This window comes from Centruroides sculpturatus, unplaced genomic scaffold (genome assembly GCF_000671375.1).
Source record: "Centruroides sculpturatus isolate CEXI.00-Female unplaced genomic scaffold, Cexi_2.0 scaffold1315, whole genome shotgun sequence".
Lineage (NCBI taxonomy): Eukaryota > Metazoa > Arthropoda > Arachnida > Scorpiones > Buthidae > Centruroides > Centruroides sculpturatus.
Window position 1 is genome coordinate 198,868 of NW_019385578.1, and position 24,577 is coordinate 223,444.

General features: G+C 31.1%; 1 protein-coding gene across 1 annotated transcript in view; it reads left to right on the top strand.

Moving 5' to 3' along the window:
- The window catches only part of LOC111640295 (multidrug resistance-associated protein 4-like), a 176,266-nt gene that overhangs the window by 145,916 nt on the left and 5,773 nt on the right, over nt 1–24,577 (top strand). The window contains exons 11-19 of the mRNA XM_023386302.1: nt 843–1,123; nt 2,582–2,661; nt 7,104–7,254; nt 10,139–10,372; nt 10,443–10,543; nt 13,638–13,835; nt 13,912–14,067; nt 20,047–20,136; nt 20,249–20,421. Of these exons, the coding sequence (XP_023242070.1) occupies nt 843–1,123; nt 2,582–2,661; nt 7,104–7,254; nt 10,139–10,372; nt 10,443–10,543; nt 13,638–13,835; nt 13,912–14,067; nt 20,047–20,136; nt 20,249–20,421 (1,464 nt within the window). The remainder of the gene's footprint in view (nt 1–842; nt 1,124–2,581; nt 2,662–7,103; nt 7,255–10,138; nt 10,373–10,442; nt 10,544–13,637; nt 13,836–13,911; nt 14,068–20,046; nt 20,137–20,248; nt 20,422–24,577) is intronic.

Sequence of the window (24,577 nt, forward strand, 5' to 3'; positions counted from 1 at the left end):
ATATATATTTATTATTTTTTTATAATATATATATATCCGAGACAAATAAATTTATTTTTAAATTTAAACTTGAAAATAATGTCAGCAGAAAGAACATTTACTTCAGTACTTTACTGAAGCATTATTTTCGAATAATAAAAATATTTAAAACATTTTTGCAGTAAATATCAGACATAATTCCATTTTTACGAGCCCACCAGTGGTCAAGCTGTCTTTGTATCCTGAACACTGGAAGTTCAGTAGTGGGTTCGAGCCTCGCTCAGACAGGTTGGACAGGAGTTTTCTCACATCTGTAACGCCTAAATAGGAGCCAGTTTCCCTTAAAACGATTTCCCGAAAGGCATTCCCTTAGGCTGATCGACCATGTATTGCGCGACAAAGAAACAATTTCGTTTTTACTGTACTGCATCATTAAGGCAGGTGAAACAGTATATTAGAAAAAGTTATTTGATTTACGTGATATCTTGTCTCAATGTCAAGCTTTGTAGCAATAGATTCCAACGTCTAATTTTTTTAGCAGATAGGAATATATCAATGTATGGGCAATGATTCTCAATGATTCCAAGATGGTTTTCATCTGCATTAAAGTCGATCGATGACGATTACAGCTATAAATTTCAAAATAAATTATAGAACTTTGCTTGAATTTTCATTTAAATCATTCCATGTATATATACAGTTGTATTGTGACTACTGATTATTTTATTATTTACTAGATTTCAACATTATTTATATATACTGTATTACCTATATTTAATTGTTCGAATTAGTTTAGTTGTATTTTACTATCAAACACATATAAAAAAATGCCAGAAAGTTTAATTTTCATTTTATATTTTCAGGCTGCAAGATATTAAAATCTATAGCCAAAACGATAAGAATCTCGAAAATATGACATCTAATAGAAGTATTTTTAACGAATTTGAAAACAATAATTTTTACTATAGTAAATATTTCGACATGTATGTTTACGTAGGATTGATATGTGCTGTATTTCTTACTTCGTTACCTTCAGGATTATTGTTATACAAATTTTTTACAATTGCTTCTTTCAAGCTTCACAACAATATGTTTCGTTGTATCATTCGAACTCCGATCGCATTTTTGGATAACAATCCCGTTGGTACGTAAAATGTTTTAGTTAATTTATTGTTAAGTTAAAGAGTTTCTAATAAAATACCGAAAGAAATTTTTCGATAGTGTTACATAACTACGAATGCTGTTCACACTCTCGTTTATTGTATCACAGATATTCGTTATAAGTTTTATACAGTATATTACAGTACAATCATAAAATTAGTGTACTGTAATATGAACAGTTAAATACACTGCGTGAACGGTTAACGAACATAATACGTTCCAAGACTGTGTTCTCTACTTGAATTCGTTCCGGAGACCCAAAAAATAAGAAATATATATACATTCGTTTATTTATATGTAATAATAAAAATACATATATACACAATATTGAATTTTTACTAGTCACGTCTTTTTCCATTTGTGGGTGTAAAAGAATTTGTCTAATGTCGATTGCTTTTTTCTTCTTCGTGATTTTTCAGAAGTAATTAACCGCTATAACAAACATTTTTAGTTTTAATAGTATTATAATTGTAGAGATCCGCAAGCATATTAACCTCAACCTGGTGTGGATGCTATTGTAAGACCGTTGTTCTGACATACTCTAATTTCTTGAAAATATGTTTGATAGCACATATCGTCATTAATCCTCTTTTTCAGAAGAAAACATATCTTGCCGAGATTCTTCGTGTTTTTCGTTGAAGAGTTATTGAAGTTCTTCTGTCGTTAGATGAGTTTAAGGTTCCATTTTGAGTTCTTCAATGTTTTTTATGTCTATAAGTGATTTTAGTTACTTCTTTAGCTGCTTGAGTGTTCTTGATTGTACAGTATCTTTCTTAGATAAGATTAAACTGAGGCCTTCTGTAAACCTGTTTAAGCCCAGCAACATCAAACATCGACCCATTCTCTACCTCTGCTATTATACTCTCACCTTTCGAAAATAAATACCAACGCAAAACTTTACGAGTGCCCGCCCGACGGTCTCGTAAATACTATAAAAGAATTGTTTCTGTCAGGAAAATTTAAGGCTGGAATTAGAAGGGAAACTTTTAATGTTTGGAAAAATACTATCCGTGCAGTAAATACCGGATTGAGCGCCGATGTCGACGTTTCCCGCGCTCCAAAAAATTTTGAGTTGTTGCCTGACGACCAATCGGATTCATTATTTTACGTCGCTACTTAAATGTTTCTTCTGTGAGGTGTTCGTAATCCGAACTGTTCGGATAACGAACACGTCACATTGCACAATGCTTACCGATAATTAAAAGCAAATGTAGTTAATAATTTAGAAAAATCAAGTAGATTCATACAATGAAAACCATATTTTCCATTCCTTAAATTATTGTGTGTATAAAAATGTACCATGTACAACAATTTAGTTGTAAGAATTCCTAAGAACGTTATTTGTAGACGTAAACTGTGGGATATAAATGATAATTGTATCTAAAATTGCTTTCCATAGTTATTTAATTCAATTAATATTTTTTATTTTTATGTTTTTCAGGAAAAATCTTAAATCGATTTTCCAAAGATGTTGGTAGCATGGATGATTTGATTCCTTTCTTTACTTATATTTTGATAAGGGTAAGTTCATTTTGAATACTTTATGTTAACGAAGCACACCGACAGTATACATAGTGTTTAGTCGGCGTAAGAAAAGCAGGAAAGAGAGCAGAGGGCGTAAAAGGTAAGGAAATAGAAAAAAAAAGAAAGAAACCCTCTGAGCTGTGTACATAAGGTGATTCCTACTACAATTATCGTTGGTGTGCTAGATTGTGTCTAAAAAATGTTGAACTGTAGCATACATCGTAAATAAGTAATGCAGCTACATAAAACTTACACAGACTAAAGGTTAATGCTTAAAGCCGAAGTAAAGGCTTCAAACTATTAATAAAATAATACAGATACTAATCTAGCAAGTTCTGTAAGAAGCACAATAATTTGATTGAAACAAAATGGAGAAAAAATGAATACGGTAAAATTTAAGTTATTTAAATTATAGCTCTCTTAATTCTAACTTAAAACTAGTTATACTAACTTAAATTTAACTTTATACTAAACAACAATGCTAAGAAGGAACAACCAGAGAAGCAGTGACAAATGACTTACGCGAAATTCGACAATTTTTTTAATACTTAAAAAATTTTAATATTGTTGCATATAAGTAGAATATAGACAACATGACAAACAATGTATAATAGACAAAACAGAAACCGATCACTAAAAAAAACAAGAGACACAACACAAAAGAAATAGCTGATAAATTAATTCAACTGGAAGAATAAATGCGAGCAAAGAAACTTATTTGTTGTCTGCCATTGTGGAAAGCATTCGCAAAAGATTTGCTGTGGGAAATGAATGATAATAAGTAATGGTATATTTTACCAGTTTCTGTGGTATGCATGGCTAGATGTATTCTTTTATAATATTCGCTCTCATTAAACTAAGTCTAATGTTCGTGTATATATCGCAATGGAAAATTAAGTGGATAGCCGTTTGCTCTTCAATTCTGTATATGAAAATTTATGTAAAATAAAATTATAAAAAGTAGTGAACACGATAAGTGATGGCCAGGTATGTTTGTGAATTTCAGACACGCTGTTTTGTTTTAGAAACGTCAAATACAACAAATGAAACATGCATTGTAAGCTACTTTTATTATAAACACTGCGAATGTTTGAGGGATATGAACTTCCATTGTTGTAGAAAGTTTCACTGTTTTTGTCAACCTGTTTTTTCATTCATTTTGATGAAATTTGGTAAAGTCTTCCTTATTTGCGTGCCAAATTCGACTGATCGTTCGCACTTTATCTTCCACTATAGTTTCGTAATAAAAACTTGTTGCAGCTATCACTGCACACGTACTACTGAAGACCGTGACAATTGTCACTTATGTATAAAGACAAAACATCTACAGAGCAACTGTCTCACCTGATCGGTGCTACATGGACTATGTAGTCAAAGAACGTATAATATAACTTTGATAAGTCGAACGATCTCTCTTAAATACCTGCGGCATTATTATGAAAATAGTTTAATCGTATATTTTTCACTTGAATATTTGATTGACAGCCGGGGGGAAAATGATTATAATGTGTCAACGTACATCTTCTGCAGGACTAAAGAGCGAATCCGCAAAAGGCAACCAATCCCAGGAATTTTTTGGAATGACATAGATATATAGTTTCTGAATTGTCTGTAGGTCAGAAAAAGTAAAAATAAACGTTATTTGCCCTTCGGAATTTTCAAAATTAAGATATTTTTATCATTATAAAATAAAAATACTTATATATTAAACATTTACAAACAATACTTATACATTTTTGACAATAAAAAAATTACAATTATTAAATTAGGATACAGTAGTTCGGTAAGTTACTAAAAACTGAACATTCCTGTACATTGAACTATCGTAAAATGTTTTGATCTCATTTTTTCTAATTATAAAATGAACAGTGCAATCTCAGTTCAGTGAAACTTCTGTGTACAGCTGATGGTAAAAATAAACACAAAAATACTGTATTGCATTTTGAATCAACTTTATTTATTTATACATTGTTTGAATGCTACGCTAACTTGCACTTTTGTAAACACAGAAAATATGCATTCTATTAGTGGTTAGAAATGCTTTGTTGCACTCTTGATGATAATTTATTTTCTAAAATAGATTTGTGTGATTCTAGGAATATATTTTGAAGTAAAGGCAATTTTTATTGTGTTTTTACTCAAACAATTTATATTCTATTAGTGGTTAGAAATGCTTTGTTGCACTCATAATGATAATTTATTTTTTAAAATAGATTTGTATGATTCTAGGAATATATTTTGAAGTAAATGCAATATTGTGTTTTTACTCAAACAATTTATATTCTATTAGTGGTTAGAAATGCTTTGTTGCACTCATAATGATAATTTATTTTCTAAAATAGATTTGTGTGATTCTAGGAATATATTTTGAAGTAAAGGCAATTTTTATTGTGTTTTTACTTTTTATGAAACACTAACTAAAATACTGTATTTAATAAAAGAAGTATAATATAAAATCTACCATAAATCTGCAACCATAGGATATATGTTACTGTCGGTTTATTTTTTTAGAGGTGGTATGGAAATTACTAAAAATACAATAACGAGAACTTAACTTTTCCAACAACATCTATACTTGCATCTATTGCCTTCTGTTATTATATGTCGTATTAAAACTTTATATATTTTTTATAATTATAAGATAGCACAATATTTAATTTTCTAAATAAGCATTACATTTATATAAAGTTTAAAATGGTAATAACGAGTAAACTGTTCATTAAATTTCGAGCCTACTGGATGTAGGATACGCGATCTTCCTTTATCTGCCATCTCCCTCAAACTTTAGCCATTGGCAGCATCATCCCTTCAATACACAAACCTCCTTGCAAATTTCAAAAATTTCTGAGAAAAAGTAGAGGAGTTATTAAGTTTCAAAAAGAATGAACAAAATAGTGTCATACACACACATCCATACATACAAAAACAAGTCCCGAATTTTTTTGCATTTCATGGCATTTTAATATTCCCTGAACTAAAAATCTAAACGTGTTAACAGTCGTTTTTTCACAGATTGCCATATCTTTCCTTTGTTATATATATCAGAGACGTAAAAATAAAGATTTTAGTACTTAAATTAGGGGAGATCGGGGCAAGATCGGCATGTTAAGCTTTACTTAAATTTTGTGTAATAAATACTGCTGTAAACTGAAAAAAAAAGCTTTGCATATTGTCTATTGGAATGTTACCTTACTATAGAACTGGTTAAAATCAGTTTGGAAATAAAAATAATTAAAATAATTACAACTTTACAAGAAGAGAGAAATTGACGAAGTTGCCCCGGGTATAGGGGCAAGATCGGCAACTTCTCTCTTTTTGTAAAGTTGTAATTATTTTAATTATTTTTATTAAAGTTGCCCCTGGTATAGGGGCAACAGTAATGGGGCAAGATAGGCACGTATATAAAATTATGTTATTAACAATGTATAAGTTGGAATTCACTATTAAAACAAAGAAATACAAATCCAACACCCATTTAATATTATTACAACGAAATGCAAGTTCAAAGACATATATACATGAATAACAAATGCAAACATGTTTTCATTTATCATCTGTTTGATTTTTATCCTTTGCTTCTAATGTGGCTTTATGTTGCCGATCTTACCCCGCTAGTCATGATTTCGAAACATTAAGTACAACCCTGAGAACAGAATGCCAAGCCACGATCTGGCCACGTGAATAAGTTGAAGTTACATCCTTCTAACAGGAAAAGTAACTTTCGTTATCATGGAATTATAACAAAACCTGCCAATTCAATATAAATGGAAAAAAAATATTATATGGAATTGAACGAAAATGAAAATTTGCTTGATAATTCAACTACGCTTGTTGGAGAACAATAAAAACACTACACTCAACAAGCCACCAATAAAACTCAACTGCCTAACCTATAACCAAAGTCTTCTTTTAATTTGTTTTTGAAAAAAAGCGCTTGACAAACTTGCCCCGCATGCCGAAGTTGCCCCGATTTCCCCTATATCATAATTTTTAATTCGGAAATCCGAAAAACAGTAAGACCTTTTGAAAGATTTTAACGCATTGCATCTAGACATCACAACTAGTGGCACACATTGATCTGGATGCAGCTAACTCTCTTTTTCTATATTTATTGTTAAAAAATAGTAAATGTCTCGAAAAACTGATATTTCATCCCAAAAAATTTAAACAAAAAACTTTGCAACTTTTCAGCGATAGCAGGTTTTTAACGCGATAATAATTAAATTTGTTTTTCGGTTTTTAATTGCCATGTCACCTCTAAAAACAACAGTTATACATAATATCAATTGTTTCAGACTTGTGACACACCAGTATACATTTTTGAACTGAGAGATGACTCTTTTAAGTACTTGTAAAATATTTTTTTATACTTTATTTATAAAACTTATGTTGTCAGATCTCGAACAATTTATTAGCAATTTATATTTTTTTATTTTTAGGGAGGCTCAATTCTTGTTGGCACGTGTGTTGTTCAAGCAATCGTTTGTCCTTATCTATTTGTATTAATTGCTGTCCTTTCAACAATATTTTACGCTTTGTGGACAAATTTCAGCCGAGTGTTAAAAAGCATAAAACATCGGGAAGGAAAATGTAAGTAGAGTATTTCGAATACAGAAGAGTGTCTTGTATTTAACTTAGTTGCGTGCTGAGTAATAGCGACAATATTCTGTAAACAGAGATGAAGAGAGTCATTAAAAACACTATTTTATGATGCCGAGTTAGATTGAAAATCACTATGAACAATTGCTTAATTTCATAAGTTAAATAATTTCTTAAAAATGTTAACTTTACAGAAACGTAAAGTTCACATTTTGTGATGAACGTCTTGACTTTTCTCAAATTCTTCATTTTTGTGATAAAGTCGTGTAGTTTCATTTGTCGCTTTTTTTTCTTTCCTTAAGCAAATGTCAGTAACAAGGGATTGCATCCCAAACGCCTGGTCTTGTTTTTGCACTCCTTTCAAATTCTAGATCATTCGCTACAATTTGATTAACGAGTTCGGTTATCGTTACCAAACGTTTACTAAGAAAATCTGTAGAGAAATTTTTCGGGTTCTTCATTTTCAGAATCACCAGTTCTACATAAATTTCTTGTTGTGCTAGTTCTTAATGGCTATTGTTGATAAGGCTCTTACCTGAAACCTTAAATAAATCTTTGTTATCCTGCTTGTCTACACTTTCTAGTCCTGCTGTATCGATTAGGATGATAATTTTATCAACCTAACGATACAGAGAGAGACTATTCTCATTGAGAATTTTTGAATACCTTCATTCATAACCTTTCACAGATTTCGTTCATGCATTTATCAGTTAATTCTTCTCAAGCGAATTCGATATCGCCTGTGGCAGAAGTTCCCAAACTTCTTTGATTATCGGCGCCTTTGCTAAATCCATATGTTCTCAAGGCGCCCTGTGGCAAATTCTAAGAACTAAAATTTGCGAAATAGCCAATATTTTTTTTAATTAAAGAGCATCATCAGCACCATGCATTTGCACCAGGTCTGCTAGAAGTCACATCTTATCACATTGAATTAAAAGTGTAAGTAAAATTATGATCATTTTATAATATTATTTAATGGCACCCCTGTGAGGAAGCCGCGGCGCATACTTTGGGAGTCGCTGGCCTATGACATTCAAGACATTATATTTTTTTCGAAAATTGCACCAAACAAACATAAATTTGAGGAAAGTACAGCGCTACAACAAATTGCCACCTTTTGATAATTGGTTCGTGTTCGGAAATAATCGTTATATATACGAATGGATGAAATTCAGCGATAGTTTGAATCAGTGTAAATTGGGAGCTTATTTTAGACTTCGAACAGACGGCGTCATATCGAATCAGCAAATCGAGGGAGCGTTAAATTAGGTGTTATTGTAGTTACAGGTATTGTTTAAACTTCAGACATAATTCTTTCTTTGGAAAATTTTTAGATCTATTTATTTGAGTGACTAATATTATAATTGTGTGTTAAATATATTTTATTTTATGAGAGTGCAAAAAGTTTACATAAAAAATTAATTATGTAACAATAAAAAAAGACTTTATTTACTAGACATAACTGTTTACAAAATCTTTTTCCTGAAAGAGTAATAAAAAAAACGCGTAAAAAATACTTTACCACAATAAAAAGTAGTATATAATAAAGCATCATGACTTCCAAAAACAATCGAATAAGATATCAGTTTAAGAATCTTAACAGTTTTAATGGAACTAGAATTAAAATCTACTGATTTTTACTTCTAAAATTTATTCAAAGTCGTTATATACACAGATAATGGACATTTTAAAGTGAATATTCTTATTGTGTCTTTTTAATTCTCATACATTAGTTTTATTTTTGATGTTTTTTTGATTCAACATTATTATTAAAACTGGAAGTCTCACCATTATCGAAACATAACACAAATAAAAGTTTTCTATAAAAGGTAGTTTTTGAAATTATTCATTACATCGATGCATACTTAGACATAATAATGTAAATAAAGTTAATGGAAACATTAAGTTTGCAATTTTATACATATGATAATAAATTAATATTACAATAATATATACAGTATACTGTATTGTATCTGTTTTGTTTAATACTTTGTAATGAGAATCTTGTAAAAGTAGAAATAGAGCTTTAAAATTTTTTTATTTTTATTTTAATAATGAATAAAATTTCTCTTAAATCTTTACCCCTCGAGAAATGACAAATCTTTCACGTTCTTCTTACTTTATTCATCAAAAGTTAATAGCATTAAAGCCAGTTGTGTACAAATTACCTTGCCAAATTTTGTTTTTAACCCATGTTTAGCATTTCAATTTTTCAGACTGATTAATAATATAAATGCTTTTAAAATAATAACTCCTACCAGATTATGTCACACACAAATCTAAATCACCCCTGAAATACTTTAGTGTTTCTTGGACCTAAATATTTTTCAGCAAAAAAATATGCAGCTCTTTGCTCTATTTTTGTAATAAAAATATTTGACGCATATAATGATTCACAAAATTGAAATTCGTACAGTAACATCAAGCTGTGTTTGACAGGTTGCATCTTGTTAGCTTCAAACCAAAAGAGTTCAGCAGTTTTAATGTACTTTCGATTGTGGATAGCTTTTTTACCCCAAGAGAGCTTCCAACAGCAATTTGTCAACATTTTGACCATCATGTGTAGTCGTTGTGAAATAGAGTGTGACTGAAATCAACTACAGGGACATATTGCTATTCTTTTCTGCGAGAAATTATTACAATATTTAAAAACTTATTGTGGTTTTTGGTTCGACATATTTTAGATAAAATCTTTCTGAATTACTCTTTGCATAAACAGAGAGAATTTCTGCTTGCGTTTTAAATTATACGCAAATGCGATCAGTACTTTGCTAGATACAAGTAAAAACGTTTTTGTTGATTTTAAAAAAAAATAAGATAATAATTATTATATTAAATACAGCTTCGCTTAATTTATTGATTTCTTTTTTCACAGTGAGAAGTCCAGTATTTTCTCATCTGAGTGTAACTCTTTACGGATTAACAACAATTAGAGCATTTAATGCTGAAAGCAAATTTAAATCTATGTTTAATAAGTATCAGGATAAGCACACTTCAACGTGGTTTCTTTACTTGGCATTAAATCGATGGCTTTCCATATACGGTCACTTAATTGGTTTCATAAATCTAATTATCACTGTTATCGTTTTAGGTGTTTCAAATAATGCAGGTGAGTGAATATATTTATATGTTTACAGTTTATAAAATAAATAATTTTTAATGTGTACTTGTGGCTATAGATAGCGCAGGAAGCCAAATTGGACTTGTATTGAATTATGGAATACTAATAATAATAAAGTTTCAACATGTTATTGGATTTACATCCGAAGTGGAATTTCAGGTATTACATATTGACTCAATTAGATTAAAAATCATAAATTCAAATGAACGGTCATATTTCTTTATCGCGCAATATGAAATATTTCGAGAAAGGTAAACTTCTTGTAAGAGAAATTTCTTATTATCTGATAACCACACAGCACAAATTTTACTTATTATTTTATCTTACATATATTAAGAGAATAATGCCTAATAAAAAATTCTTATGTTGGTTTGATAATAGTGATATTATTAAAATTAGAAATGTTTTTATTTAGTTACTCAATAGTCAAAAAATTATTGAAAAATACTGCAAATATTTGATTAATGCGTTTTAATATACACAGAAACATCGAAACAATTATCGAACGCATTTATCAAAGAATGCTTATAGTAAATAACCTGTATACAGTGAAAATCTGTTGTAGTGATATTGGACCTACTCGCCTTCTCCCAGAGTTGGCCTTGATGAAGGGATATATCAAGAGGTTGTGTACAATGTGATCTGCCTTATATGTATATGTGTTGCTAGATTTATATTTATATGGTTTATCATTGATTGTACGTGTTCGGCTTCGAAGAATGCTACAGTTAAAATTCAAACAGAATATTCAAAGAAAAGCTTAAAATAAAAAAAAATGTGAAGATAAAATTTCAAACATTGTGACAGCTACGTAAGTTATTCAAATGCTGAAAAGTTTAATAAAATCATTACATTTTATAATAAGATTCTTTAACTCCGATACCTTCAGACTTTCGTCTATTGTGCCACAATCCTCTTTTGCCACGATCCACAGATCGATATTTTTAACACTTTTTACGCTTAGCATTCCGCCGTGAAATTTTGTTCTCGAAATAAGTGAAAATATTTTTACCCCTTTTTCAATGTAAAACCTGTATATTCTTTAAACCTTTGTACGTGTTTCAACTATCCTCTCAGTTGCGCCAATGATTCTGTATTACTACAGCTCCTTTCAAAAAAAAGTTTAAACAAGAAGAATTTGAAACACTTTTTTAATCTTCTAAAAGAAGAATCTTTTTCTTAATTAGAAAGCACAAACGAGAGAACAAGAAGCAATCAAGAACTTTATATGCTATAAGTTGTTACTCGCGACTTCGCCCACAGAGGTTTTGCAAGCAAATCCCATTTATATTCAGTATTTCAACAACCATAGTAATCTATATATATATATATAAATAGACATGTATGTCCCTATATTTCACTTTTCCACCAAAACTACACATCGCACGTGAATGGTGTTTGTATGTGGTGGTAGCTCCAAGTCTCCATTCGTGCACCAGGGGGTTGCGTCTCGATAGCTATAAGGGTGCGGGAGATATGAGGCTAAAAGTAGTTGAAAGTGACTTTTTATTTCGAATGTTTTGTTCGAATTTGTTCGAATATTGGTTCGATTATAGAACGATCGTAAACGTTCCAGAAACGTTGAAAATAGTTCCTTTCACTGGACGTGAACAGGAGACGTTCAGAAATAGAATCGGAACCAGGAAGTGTTTATATAAAGCGGCATGCAAGATTTACAGGCGGTTTTTTGCGCTTTTGCGGAAAATCGTACATATTTTTATGCTCATGTAAAAATTTTATGGAAAAACGACTGGAAACGGTTGACCTAATTCTTGCATTCTGTGAAAACGGGTAAGATTGGCTATAATGTAATTAACTTAATCTTCACAATCGTTACTTTTTGCCCACAAATAAAAACCCAGCGAAGCGGGTCCTTGCAGCTAGTTATTATATATAACAATTACAGCTGGAATGATGAGAATTGCCGAGAATCAAACGAACTATTTTCAATTTGGTCAATTTTCTGGAACGTTTATAATCGTTCTATAATCGAACCAATATGCAATAACAAATCCGACTTGAAAACGGTTCGAATATTTGGTTAAAAAATTGAAATATATATAAATATTTATAACAATGTCTGAAATGTTATCAATTTAATGCATTTAATTAGTTAATGAAGAATAAACATTGTTAAAAACAAAAATCGCATCTAAAATACCACAGTAAAAGCCGTTCTTCAGGTTAAGCTTTAATACTCTTTCTCTTCTCCCGATGGGGTATTTCGAAAAAACCATTTTTAGTGCGCGTTTCCATGACGTTTCCTAACTGTGTACCAAATTTCACCCCTTTAGGTGCAGCGGTTTGTTCTGGGCGATGAGGAATCAGTGACTCAGTTAGTCAGTCAAAACAAGAAATTTTATATATTTAGATTTCCTTTTTTTTACAATATGCATCGCTTTTCAAAATAAATTTTTAAAAATATTTTAACACTGTTCTGGCTAAAGTATATTTCTTTCCATAATCTTATAATTATTGCCGCCTGTTAAATATTTATGCATATCTTTTCTACTATTTCGAGTAATTTCATAATTGAGTCCCAATACATTTTAAAAAGTTGTTGCGTTTGATTTCTTTTTCTTTTGCATTTTTGGTTCAGTATAATATTATAAATTTAAAATAAAAAAATAATTTTTTTAACTTTTTACTCTTCTCAAAAACTTTAATTATTACTTTTTTCATTTAAATAATTGTACTTTATACAAAGATTTCAACCGAAAATACTTACTTTCTCTCATTTCTTGTAAATATTTTAATTAAAATCTAAGTAAATAATATCTCTTACAACCTAATTCTTTATTATGAATTGTTTTACTTCTTGTCGAGTGTTTGGAAGCGCTTCAACAGTCGACAAGAGTTTTTGATCTCCGAGTTACATGCAACTTTTTGTACAAGTACTTATTTAAATGAAAAATTGTTTACAGATTTTTAAACAGTATTTATTTAAGTTTCTTAAATTCGTTTTATTTCTTCTAATATTTAACTTTAAGTTTTTTGGCTTTTATGACATAACAAGAGAAAGTATTTTTATCCTGTAATAACTCATTTTGATGTTTTGAAAATCATCGGCTTTCATACAGCTTAAACATAAAAAAGTCTAAAAAGGGAAATAAATCACTATGTACATATTATACACAGTGATTTGTGTACACACGTACACGAAATATCTGAATCAATAAATTTAATGAAATGCTACGCATAATTTATTTTCCGGATAATGTAATTGTTATTTCATAAAAAGTAAATTTTCCAGATGAACTCTGTAAAACGCATTCTGAAATACAGCAATTTGAAATCGGAAGCATCCTACGAAAGTTTGCCTAATAAACGGCCACCAACTGATTGGCCAGAAAGAGGAGAAATTCATTTCGATAATGTTTCATTGCAATACTCCAAGAATAAAAATATTGTGTTAAAGAACTTAACATTTCATATTCGCTCCGGAGAAAAGGTAAAATATCTGCAAATTGGAAGAGTATTGTTTATAATTATTGCCTGAATTGGTGTTTATTATAAATTAATTGCAGATAGGAATTGTTGGGAGAACAGGTGCAGGAAAGAGTTCTATAATTGCTGCGTTATTTCGCATGACAGAGCCAACAGGAACGATAACCATCGATGGTGTTGATATTAAAGATATTGGACTTCGGGATCTTCGTAGTAAAATATCCATCATTCCTCAAGTAAGTAATAATTAATTCGATATGTATAATTTGTATTTAATTACTTTTATGCTTTTTCCACGATAAAAATGTTGTTATTTCATTTTTCGTACGAAAATTTAATTTGTTAATTATGATAAAACATGTCTATATCGATGCAAATTGCTAAGCCAAAAAAGTTTAATGTAATTTGAAAAAACTTATTATTAAGTAATGTGAAGTAACTACTCAAATGTAGTGTGACTATTTTTTCGAAAAAATCACATTTATGTACAGTACATTGAGGCACGTTTATTTTTTTCTTAATAAATAAAAAGCAGCGATTGGAAATATGAAAATTTCAGATAGTCTAAATTAAACGAACATATACTTTATAAAATATATTAGAGACACGAAACGATTACTTTTCATGCTTCATAGAAAGTTTCAAAAATATAGGTATGACTTAATGAATTGCATTTTAACTTTAATACAAATTCTGATTGTCAGACTAATAGTTTTACGTATTTATTTAACAACTTTATACGAATCTCCATAAAATTATATCTTGACTAGCAGACCCTGCCATGCCTTGTTGTGGCTCAAAATGTATCTATTATAAATGTATAACACTTCCCCCGTGGGAGGGAAATTTTTCGAAAAATTTCTTCTTAGTGTACATTATCTTGACTTACCCTATTAAAAAGCAATCAAAAACGCAAAAAAACCGCATCTAAAATAGTGTAATAGAAGCCAAGTTCTTCACAGTTAGCCTTAATCCTGTCTCTCTCCCCCGCAAGGGTAATATCGAAAAATCCTTTCTTAGTGTACAATCTGTTGACGTACCCTATTAAAACGCAATTAAAAACGCAAAAATCCGCATCTAGAATAGCATAAATAGAAGCAGGGTTCTTTACGGTAAGGCTTACCGTAAAGAACTGTCCATCTCCCATGTTTAACGGAATAGTATACAGCCTATGTTCACCCTGAAGTTCCATTCTAAATATTTGTGAAAAAATTTTTGAAATCGGATGAGTAGTTTCGGAGATTACCTGCTGCATATAAACTTACATACATACTTACAAACATTACCTCTTTATAATATTAGTATAGATTATAAATGAAAAATGTGTTAATAAATAAATTCACTTTATATAAGATAAGCATATAATTTAGACGAAAACCAAATACACTCAATCTTCGATTTAGGGACTTTATTCATTACTGGAAGTTCTTTGGAAACCGATTTCTTCTCAAACCGAAACAAACTATCTCATAAGAAACAACGTAAAATGTATTAGTCCGCAGCAGAAGCTTAAAACAAACCTAGTTTTACATTTTTAGCTGTATTTCATCCATAAAAATGCTTACACATACAATATAATATTGTGTATAATATAATATTATCTATAGACACACTAGTGAGATAAGCGGTTCTATTCTTCTACACTGTATGTTCGGTAGTTATTTTCCGTCTCACCCGTATGTGATGGTGCAATAACCCCGATAAACGGCAGGTTTTATCGACGTCTGTAGCGCCTGATTAGGAACCAAAGACCTCTTAGAAGGTTTATAATTTATTTTGTATACTAGTACTTTCTATGTATTAACAGGACTTATTATACTGGGAAATTATGGATGCAGATATTTAGTCTTACAGTTCTTAGCGTTCTTTATTTGGTTCACCAATAGATGAAATAAATAAAGAACATTATTTTTGAACTGTAAGACTAAATGTCTGCATTCATAATTTCCCAGTATAATAAGTCCTGTTAATACATAGAAAGTACTAATATACAAAATAAATTATAAATAGATTTAAAAAAAGGACAAAAAGGCATAATAATTACCTCTTAGAAGGCATTATTCCTCGCGTAACGAATATCATAAACGCATACAACTACTAATACTTTAGAATTACGTCGCACTCTATTACGGAGCGATAGAGCCTAGAAGTTCATGCTGAAATACTTGATACAAAACAAGATTATATCTATATGCACACCTGTTATATATATTGATCGCAAAATGTTTTGTTACAGCAAACCAAAATTAACATTTTACAAAAAGTGCTATAATTAGAGACTGGACTTTGCCTGCTTGAAAAAGAAGTCAATCAATAAAGATGGATTCTTTATCTACACTTGTTTCAATACAGTAGAGCGTCGATTATCCGAAAGTCAATCATCCGAAAGAATTCCAGTCGGCAAATTTAAATTTTCTCTGGTGCTGTGGCGCTGCAATCTTCGGCTATTTCTCGGGCTACTCAAATATTTTACGTTTTTGATACTAAATTAACTTCTGAAGTATAATTTTTTATTGTTTTTATATTTTTCAATATATTTATTTTGTTCGTACGAAATAAAAAAAATAATTCTTAACGTTACAATAGTCTTCGTTAGGCTTAACATCGACGAAAATTCAACGCGAAGCGACACGCAACGGAGAAAAATNCTATTTCTCGGGCTACTCAAATATTTTACGTTTTTGATACTAAATTAACTTCTGAAGTATAATTTTTTATTGTTTTTATATTTTTCAATATATTTATTTTGTTCGTACGAAATAAAAAAAATAATTCTTAACGTTACAATAGTCTTCGTTAGGCTTAACATCGACGAAAATTCAACGCAAAGCGACACCCAAAGGAGAAAAATGTCAAGATGGGATAGAATAATATATTCTTTCCTATATAATCGGTTATCCGAAACACCGATCTTCCGAACAACCCCAGTCCCAATTGATTCGGATAATCGATGCTCTACTGTATATATTTGATTATAATTTTAATATAAGTTTCATTTTCGGTGTAAAAACAAGAATTTTAAATTAATAATTATTTTATTACTTTTACTTTCAATTAATTGACTACCGATTATTAATAAATATTAAATTAAATATTAATACTACAATATGTGATATTCATAAATATTTCTTACTTAATTTGAGTTAAGTATCTTAATTACTAATTATTGGTTATTTACACTATATGTTATTTACATTACGCGAATGTCAATTAACGCAGTTTTTATGAATTAATTTCGTTTAAATTGAATTGTGACGCAAACTTTCTGTAATTGTATAATTTAAATTGAAAAGAAACCAGAAGAAGTATATTACTCGCAAGTCTATTGAAATTTTCTTTGACTAAAACGTCATCGATGGTTCGTGTCGTGACGTCTAAAAACAAAAGGCAGATCTCGGCGTCACTGCCGAATCAGTAGTCTTGTAGTAGACTCAACTTTCTTTAACACGAGAAGTATAGGAAGTTGACCATCGGTTCCCGGCATTGCCGAGCAGATTGTTCAAAAAACGAGTTATTTTATTGGAACCGGAGCTAATATGCGTTTGAAATGTTGTTCGAAAACAGGGGCATTCGTTAACCGAAGTTTTACTGTATACACTAATGTTAATTTGTTAAATTTAATAATAGTCTATTAATACCGCATATACACTGACTTGATAAAAGTATAGAAATTCTATTAGTCTTCAATTCAAAAAAATAAATATTATTTATTTGCAGAGATAACATTAATGAAATAATCCGTAAAATGCAATCAACTAATTAATTATCATCAGAGAATTTATCTGTGAAACAAAAAGGAAGTCTTAAACAGTCTTCATGAATATATTTCGATCATATATAATCGTCCAATGAATAATCTGACGTTTTCATTCGGAGTGAACAAAAATTTCTTTGGACAGATTATGCAGTAAACACCATGGGTAGAAATAAATTCAATCCTGAAAACTACGACAAATTACATGCACGAAAGTCGTTAATGTGTTTATTTCCAATTCGATCCAAAAAATACGATCAGTTGATTGATAGTACTTGACTAAACAAATAGAAACATGCAGCACCATGTACTATTTCGAATTCTACAGAAGTTCTTGCAAAATTCGATTCACATATAACTTATTAAATGTTGCAAAATACAAACATTTCCAAAATTTGGTTCTATACTGATTTTACTTATTGCCAATAACGACATTTAACTGGTCTCTTAATTACATATCAATCAGGATATAAAATCATATGAATCTACTAATTTCTTAGCAATCAGATGAAATTTTGGAAAGTTCAAACTTACCCAAAATGTTTTAATACAAGACGCGAAATGAGTTAATCTCAACATTGTTTATGTATATGTTACAGTCAAAACGCGTTTTTAGTTAGAACGCGTTTTAACTAGTTGAAACTAGTTTATACTAAATGTCTTTGTTAAAACCCGTTTTGTCTAGCTGAAACTAGTTTATACTGAATGTCTTTGTTAAAACCCGTTTTGTCTAGTTGAAACTAGTTCTAACTCAAATTCATTTTTGACTAGCAGTAAATTCTAGTTTTAAGTAGACAAAACGGGTTTCGTCTAGTTAATTTACTGCTGTACATGTTTTGGTTTTAGATAAAACTAGTTTTAACTTTTAACTAATGTTAAAAGTTAAATGTTTAGCTACATAAATATGTTTGGGGGAAATAAATGAAGTTATGTATAGTGATTCGGCAGAAGATGCCTAACATTTTGCTTATGAAGGAAATTACAGCGCTAATTTGGGTTTAGGAGCCCTCTAATGAAAATATCATATTCTGGAGTATGTTTTTCAAATAAAACTTTGGAGTTTATTTTAAAAAATTGTATACAGTGTTTGCAATGACTTTTTCACTGTTCGGCATTTTAAGCATCTCACCTTAAGTATCCGTAATGCCAAATGCCATTAGCTTAAGATAACGAATATAATTGCATAAAATTAATTTTTGAATTTCTTAACCAAATTTAATTTATTGCATATGTAGTACAAAGTACTTCATAGTAAGTATACAGCACAGTATAAGTATTGTTAAGTTCCCGCCCGTTCTAACGTGTTCTATAGCTAGCTGAAAGCTTCTTTCACTCCAAAAACTTTTTTGAGAAGTCCTTTATAATTTCTATGCATATCCTGCAATAAAACGAAAAAACAAAAGTTTAATAAAAATAGGCATATTGGAAATCAATTAACAAAAAATAGGCACGTTACCCCAAGAAAAATGTGGCATATTTTCCATTTGTTGGGGTAAGATGCCTAGTAGAGTCAGATGCTCCAGCATATCTGATCGGGATCGGCGGTAGCTGACAATGGAAACTTTAGAACCTTAACGACATCACACATAATTGTTTTTAGCAATTTTTAATAAATTCCATTTTTACTTTTAGTTTAAAATTATTCTTGAAACATTTCACAACAAAAACTTCGTTCTTATCTAGCTTTTATTCTTCTCGGATGTAGAAAATGAGGTAACGGTAGCCAACTACAGCTTTCCACACTCAATATTGACCCAACGATTCATCATACAAATACATGACAATATGTGACGTCACCGTTTGAAAATATCAAAAATTAGGCATCTTCCTCCGAATCACTCTATGCGTTGCAGTCAAACCAGTTTTTAGTTAGGATGCGTTTTAACTAGTTAAAACTAGTTTATACTGGATGTCTTTGTTAAAATCCGTTTTGTCTAGTTAAAACTAGAATTTACTGCTAGTCAAAAATGAATTTCAGTTAAAACTGGTTTCAACTAGACAAAATGGGTTTTAACAAAGACATTCAGTATAAACTAGTTTCAACTAGTTAAAACGCGTTATAACTAAAAACGGGTATTGACTGTAACATATATATGCTGTATTACACCTTGTCTATTCTACGATGATCATTGAAATAACGTATTTTAAAATTTATCTTCGTTTGTTTGTTTTATTAAGTTATGGCAACACAACACTTGAGTAATCTGTCTAGGGGATGCCTTCCGGGAAGACTTTTTAAGTTTTAATAGTAACTGCTCCCTATTTAAGCCTAACAGACATACAGAAAACTTGATAACTCTATTTGGCCAGCCTGTCCGATGGCGTCGCGAACCCACGACCGACAGCCTAGTGTGTAGGGACAGAAACCGATTGGCCAATTTTCGTAATTCTAACTCATATTATCCAATATATAAACGAATTGTAAAATACAGTTACTAAGCGTATGCATATATTTTTTCAGGATCCTATGTTATTCACCGGGCCACTTCGAAGAAACATTGATCCTTTTAATGAATATTCTGAAGAAATGTTGTGGAAAGCTTTAGAGGAGGTTACAATTAAATTAATATTTTTGAATTCCCTTCCAGATTTTTCTCTTTAAACTTTTTTTTTGATTAAATTCAATTTACACATATTTATTTTTATAAATATTTGAATTTAAGGTACAGTTAAAAGAAGTTATTAGTAAATTACCTGGAGGATTGGATTCGCATTTAACAGAAGGAGGGCGAAATTTCAGCGTGGGAGAAAGACAGTTAATTTGTCTTGCCAGAACCATTCTTCGCCAGAATAAAATTCTTGTCATGGACGAAGCAACGTCCAATATTGATAAAAGGTTAGCATATTAAAAATATTACATAATTTCATGTATAAATCATTTTATTTTGTAATTTGTGTTACATAGAGAATAGTTTTAGGTATAAGTTTGGTATAAGTAAGATTGTGTGATTTTCACGATGATTACAGCTGTATAACACGGCACTTCTATAGCACGGGCTCACTCTAACACGGTTCGGGAATTGAGTAAAACCCTCGTACAACATAAAATGTAATAAATTGTGCGTTCTCTTATACCTCCGCGTAACTCCGAGCGAGCATTTTAATTGTTTTCATGGCTATTTTGAATGCTCTTTCAACAAATAATCCATTTAACGGTTAAATTTTACAATTGGGACCCTTCTGTTGGCTCTAAAAGTTCATTTTAGAATTATAGATTCCTCCACACGATACAATCGATAGTGCGGGCGCCGCCATCTTACTTTCACCTTCCTTCCTAGATGCTACAAACAGCAGCGCACTTCCGCTGCACAGCGACCGCTACGAACGCACCCAAAAAACTGTTACCAGTTGATGATGCTCATGCTGAGATCATCATATAAAATGAATAATCCTCTGGTAAAATATTTACTTAAATAATAAATAAATAAGTATTTTACCTATGAAAAAAATGAATAATAAATTTGATTTAAATAAGGATTTATGAATATGTTTTATAATTTGTGGAACCTAACTCTCCTTTTCGCACTAGTTGTTTGTTTCGTATACACGAATTCGCATAACACGGCAATTTTCTGTAACCTAACTCTCGTGTTATAAGGGGGTTACCTGCACATTGTCATTAAGACACTAATAAAATGATTGATGTGCATAATGATTAAACTTACAATCAATCGCTCTGGACATCTGGAACCAAATTCTAATGAATTATCTTAAATATATTAAGTGCGATATGTTCAAAGTATATGTTATTTCGTTTCTCATCTTTCGTTTTTCCCTATTTTCTGTTTGTCGTAATGAGGATAAGTAAGGGAGAACAAAGTTTTTTGTATCTACAAGACAAAGTGTATGTACTTAATATATGTACAGGTAACCCACGTATAACACGGTAGTTACGTTCCAAAAAATTGCCGTGTTATGCGAATCCGTGTTATGCGAAACAAAGAACTAGTACGAAAAGGAGGGTTAGGTTCCAAGAATTAAAAAACATGCTACTATATTTTCTAAATTAAGATAAATATCTTTAAAATTTTCTTAAGTGATACATCTATATCTATATCTATATCTATATCTATATATCTCTCTTTCTCTCTCTCTCTCTCTATATATATATATATAAGTGGACATGTATGTCCCTATATTTTACTTTTCTGCTAAAACTACACACCGCACGTGAATGTTGTTTGTATGTGGTAGTAGCCCCAAGTTCTCAGTCGTGCATAAGGGTGGTTACGTCTTGATAGCTATAAGGGTGCGGAAGATATGAGGCTGAAAGTGGTTGAAAGTAGCTTTCTATTTCGAATGTTTTGTTCGAATTTGTTCGAATTTAATTCGAACAATATTCCAATTAAATTCGAACATAAAATTCGAATATTGGTTCGATTATAGAACGATTATAAACGTTCCAGAAACGTTGAAAATAGTTCGTTCGACTTGACGTGAACAGGAGACGTTCAGAAATAGAATCGGGACCAGGTCTATAATTAGTCTGGAAACGGAAGACCTAATTCTCGCATTCTGTGAAAACGGGTAAAAATGACTATAATGTAATTATCTTAATCTTCACTATCGTTACTTTTTAAAAACCTAGCGAAACGGGTCCTTGCAGCTAGTCTATATATATATATATATAAATGGACATGTGTGTCCCTATATTTCACTTTTCAGCCAAAACTACACATCGCACATGAATGGTGTTTGTATATGGTGGTAGCCCCAAGTCTCCATTCATGCACTATGGTGGTTGCGCCTCGATAGCNGAACATAAAATTCGAATTGGTTCGATTATAGAACGATTGAAAACGTTCCAGAAACGTTGAAATTTGTTCGTTTGACTAAACGTAAAAATTTTGTAATTAGTCTGGAAACGGGGGAGCTAATTCTTGCATTTTGTGAAGACGAATAAGATTAGCTATAATGTAATTATCTTAATTATCACTATCGTTACTTTTTGCCCAGCGAAGCGGGTCCATGCAGCTAGTGTATATATAAAAATAGACGTGTGTGTCCCTATATTTCACTGTTAAGCCAAAACTACACATCGCACATGAATGGTGTTTGTATGTGGTAGTAGCCCCAAGTCTCCATCCGTGCACTATGGTGATTGCGTCTCGATAGCTATAAGGGTGCGGGAGATATGGGCTTGAAAATGGTTGAAAGTGGAAGATTTTCTATTTCGATTTTAAAAATTTTCAAATTCGAATTGGTTCGGTTATAGAACGATTGTAAACGTTCCACAAATTTGATCAAATTGAAAATAGTTTGTTTGACTGGACGTAAAAATTCTCTAATTATTCTGGAAACGGGGGACCTAATTCTTGCATTCTGTGAAAAAGGGTGAGATTGGCTATAATGTAATTATGTTAATCTTCACTATCGATACTTTTTGCCCACAAATAAAAACCCAGCAAAAGCGGGTCCTTGCAGATAGTATTAATAGAAATTTAAACAATGTTTTCTTTGTCATCACTAAAAGCACTATTAACCGAGAGCGTTTTATTTTTGGCAAGTTATCGTTATTTTCTTAGCATTTTTCTGCATTATTTTCAGATTCATGCTTTACCTTTTGCAAAAAGTATGTAATTTTTGATCGCTTGCTTCTAGTTAAAATATCTTTATAAATTTCCTCATATGATGCAAATCACTTATGGAATAAGGGAAAAACATCTGGCAACATCAGAAGCAGAAGCGTCGAGATCTGGCAAAATTGAAACAATTTTCGCGAAGGACCATATGTATGGAGGCGAGAAAAGAAAATTTACATACTAATTGAAGTACTAATAGTTCACGAAAATAATAATTTTCGTGAATTATTAGTACTTAAGTATGTAAAAATTTATTACATTTCATGTTGTACGAGTGTTTTAACCATTTCTCGAACCGTGTCAGAGTGAATACGTGTCCGTGGTATAAAAGTACCTGTTATACGGGTGTTACCTGTATTTATATTATGCCATGCATATGAATACATATGCAGTCGACCCCTCTATAACACTGTAGATACGTTTCTGTTTTTATGAATCCATTTCTTACGAGTTTAACCGATCACAGGGTGGCACGTATGCAGTTTACGGACTACGGCTGTTTGAAAGGTTTTTTTCTCTAATATTAATCGATTCTAGACTAATTTGACTCAACATTTCCAAAATATGTATAATTTTTTGGGAATAATCCGTATAAACTATGCTATAAACAAAAAATTGTAGGATTACTTACCGAGTGCGCACCGTTCGACGACGCCATTGCTTAAGCTTGTTTTCGTGGCGGAGCGGCGTATCAAACGGCGCTCGCGTGCTTCCTNGCTATAAACAAAAAATTGTAGGATTACTTACCGAGTGCGCACCGTTCGACGACGCCATTGCTTAAGCTTGTTTTCGTGGCGGAGCGGCGTATCAAACGGCGCTCGCGTGCTTCCTGATAAATTATTTTTTTTGCGAAAAATTCGCTGAACTTTAGTGACATCATTAATATAAATATAATTTTTATGGACGTTAAACAATAAATGGTTTTTCGTAGGTCCGCTGCTCGTTTAAACTCAACGGTTTGTGCAATCCTGTCGCGACATAAGTCGTTGATGACGTTGTACCGAATTATAAGAGTTTTTTTAGCATGTATGTACGAATACTATCGCAATTTTTTCGCCGTGATATAGGAATTCGAATTAAAGGAACCCGTGTTATAGGGGGTCGACTGTATTCATATTGTGCTGTGTATATATAAAAATGGTAATAAGAAAGTTTTGCATTGTTAACATGGTAAACTACATGGTGTATGTAAACATTTTCGCTTCCTCTATTTAATAAATTCATTTTATATCTGTGAGAACCGAGGGGGTAAAGAGCCGAGCTTCTCCCCACTTATAAGCTTTTTTGTCAGGGATGTTCGATGTGTTAAAAAATAGGAGGGTGAGCGAGATCGTAAGAAGGTGTCGGTCGTACTCAAGGATAACACATAATTTTATATATAAGAATAACATATTTAATTATGTAAAGCTA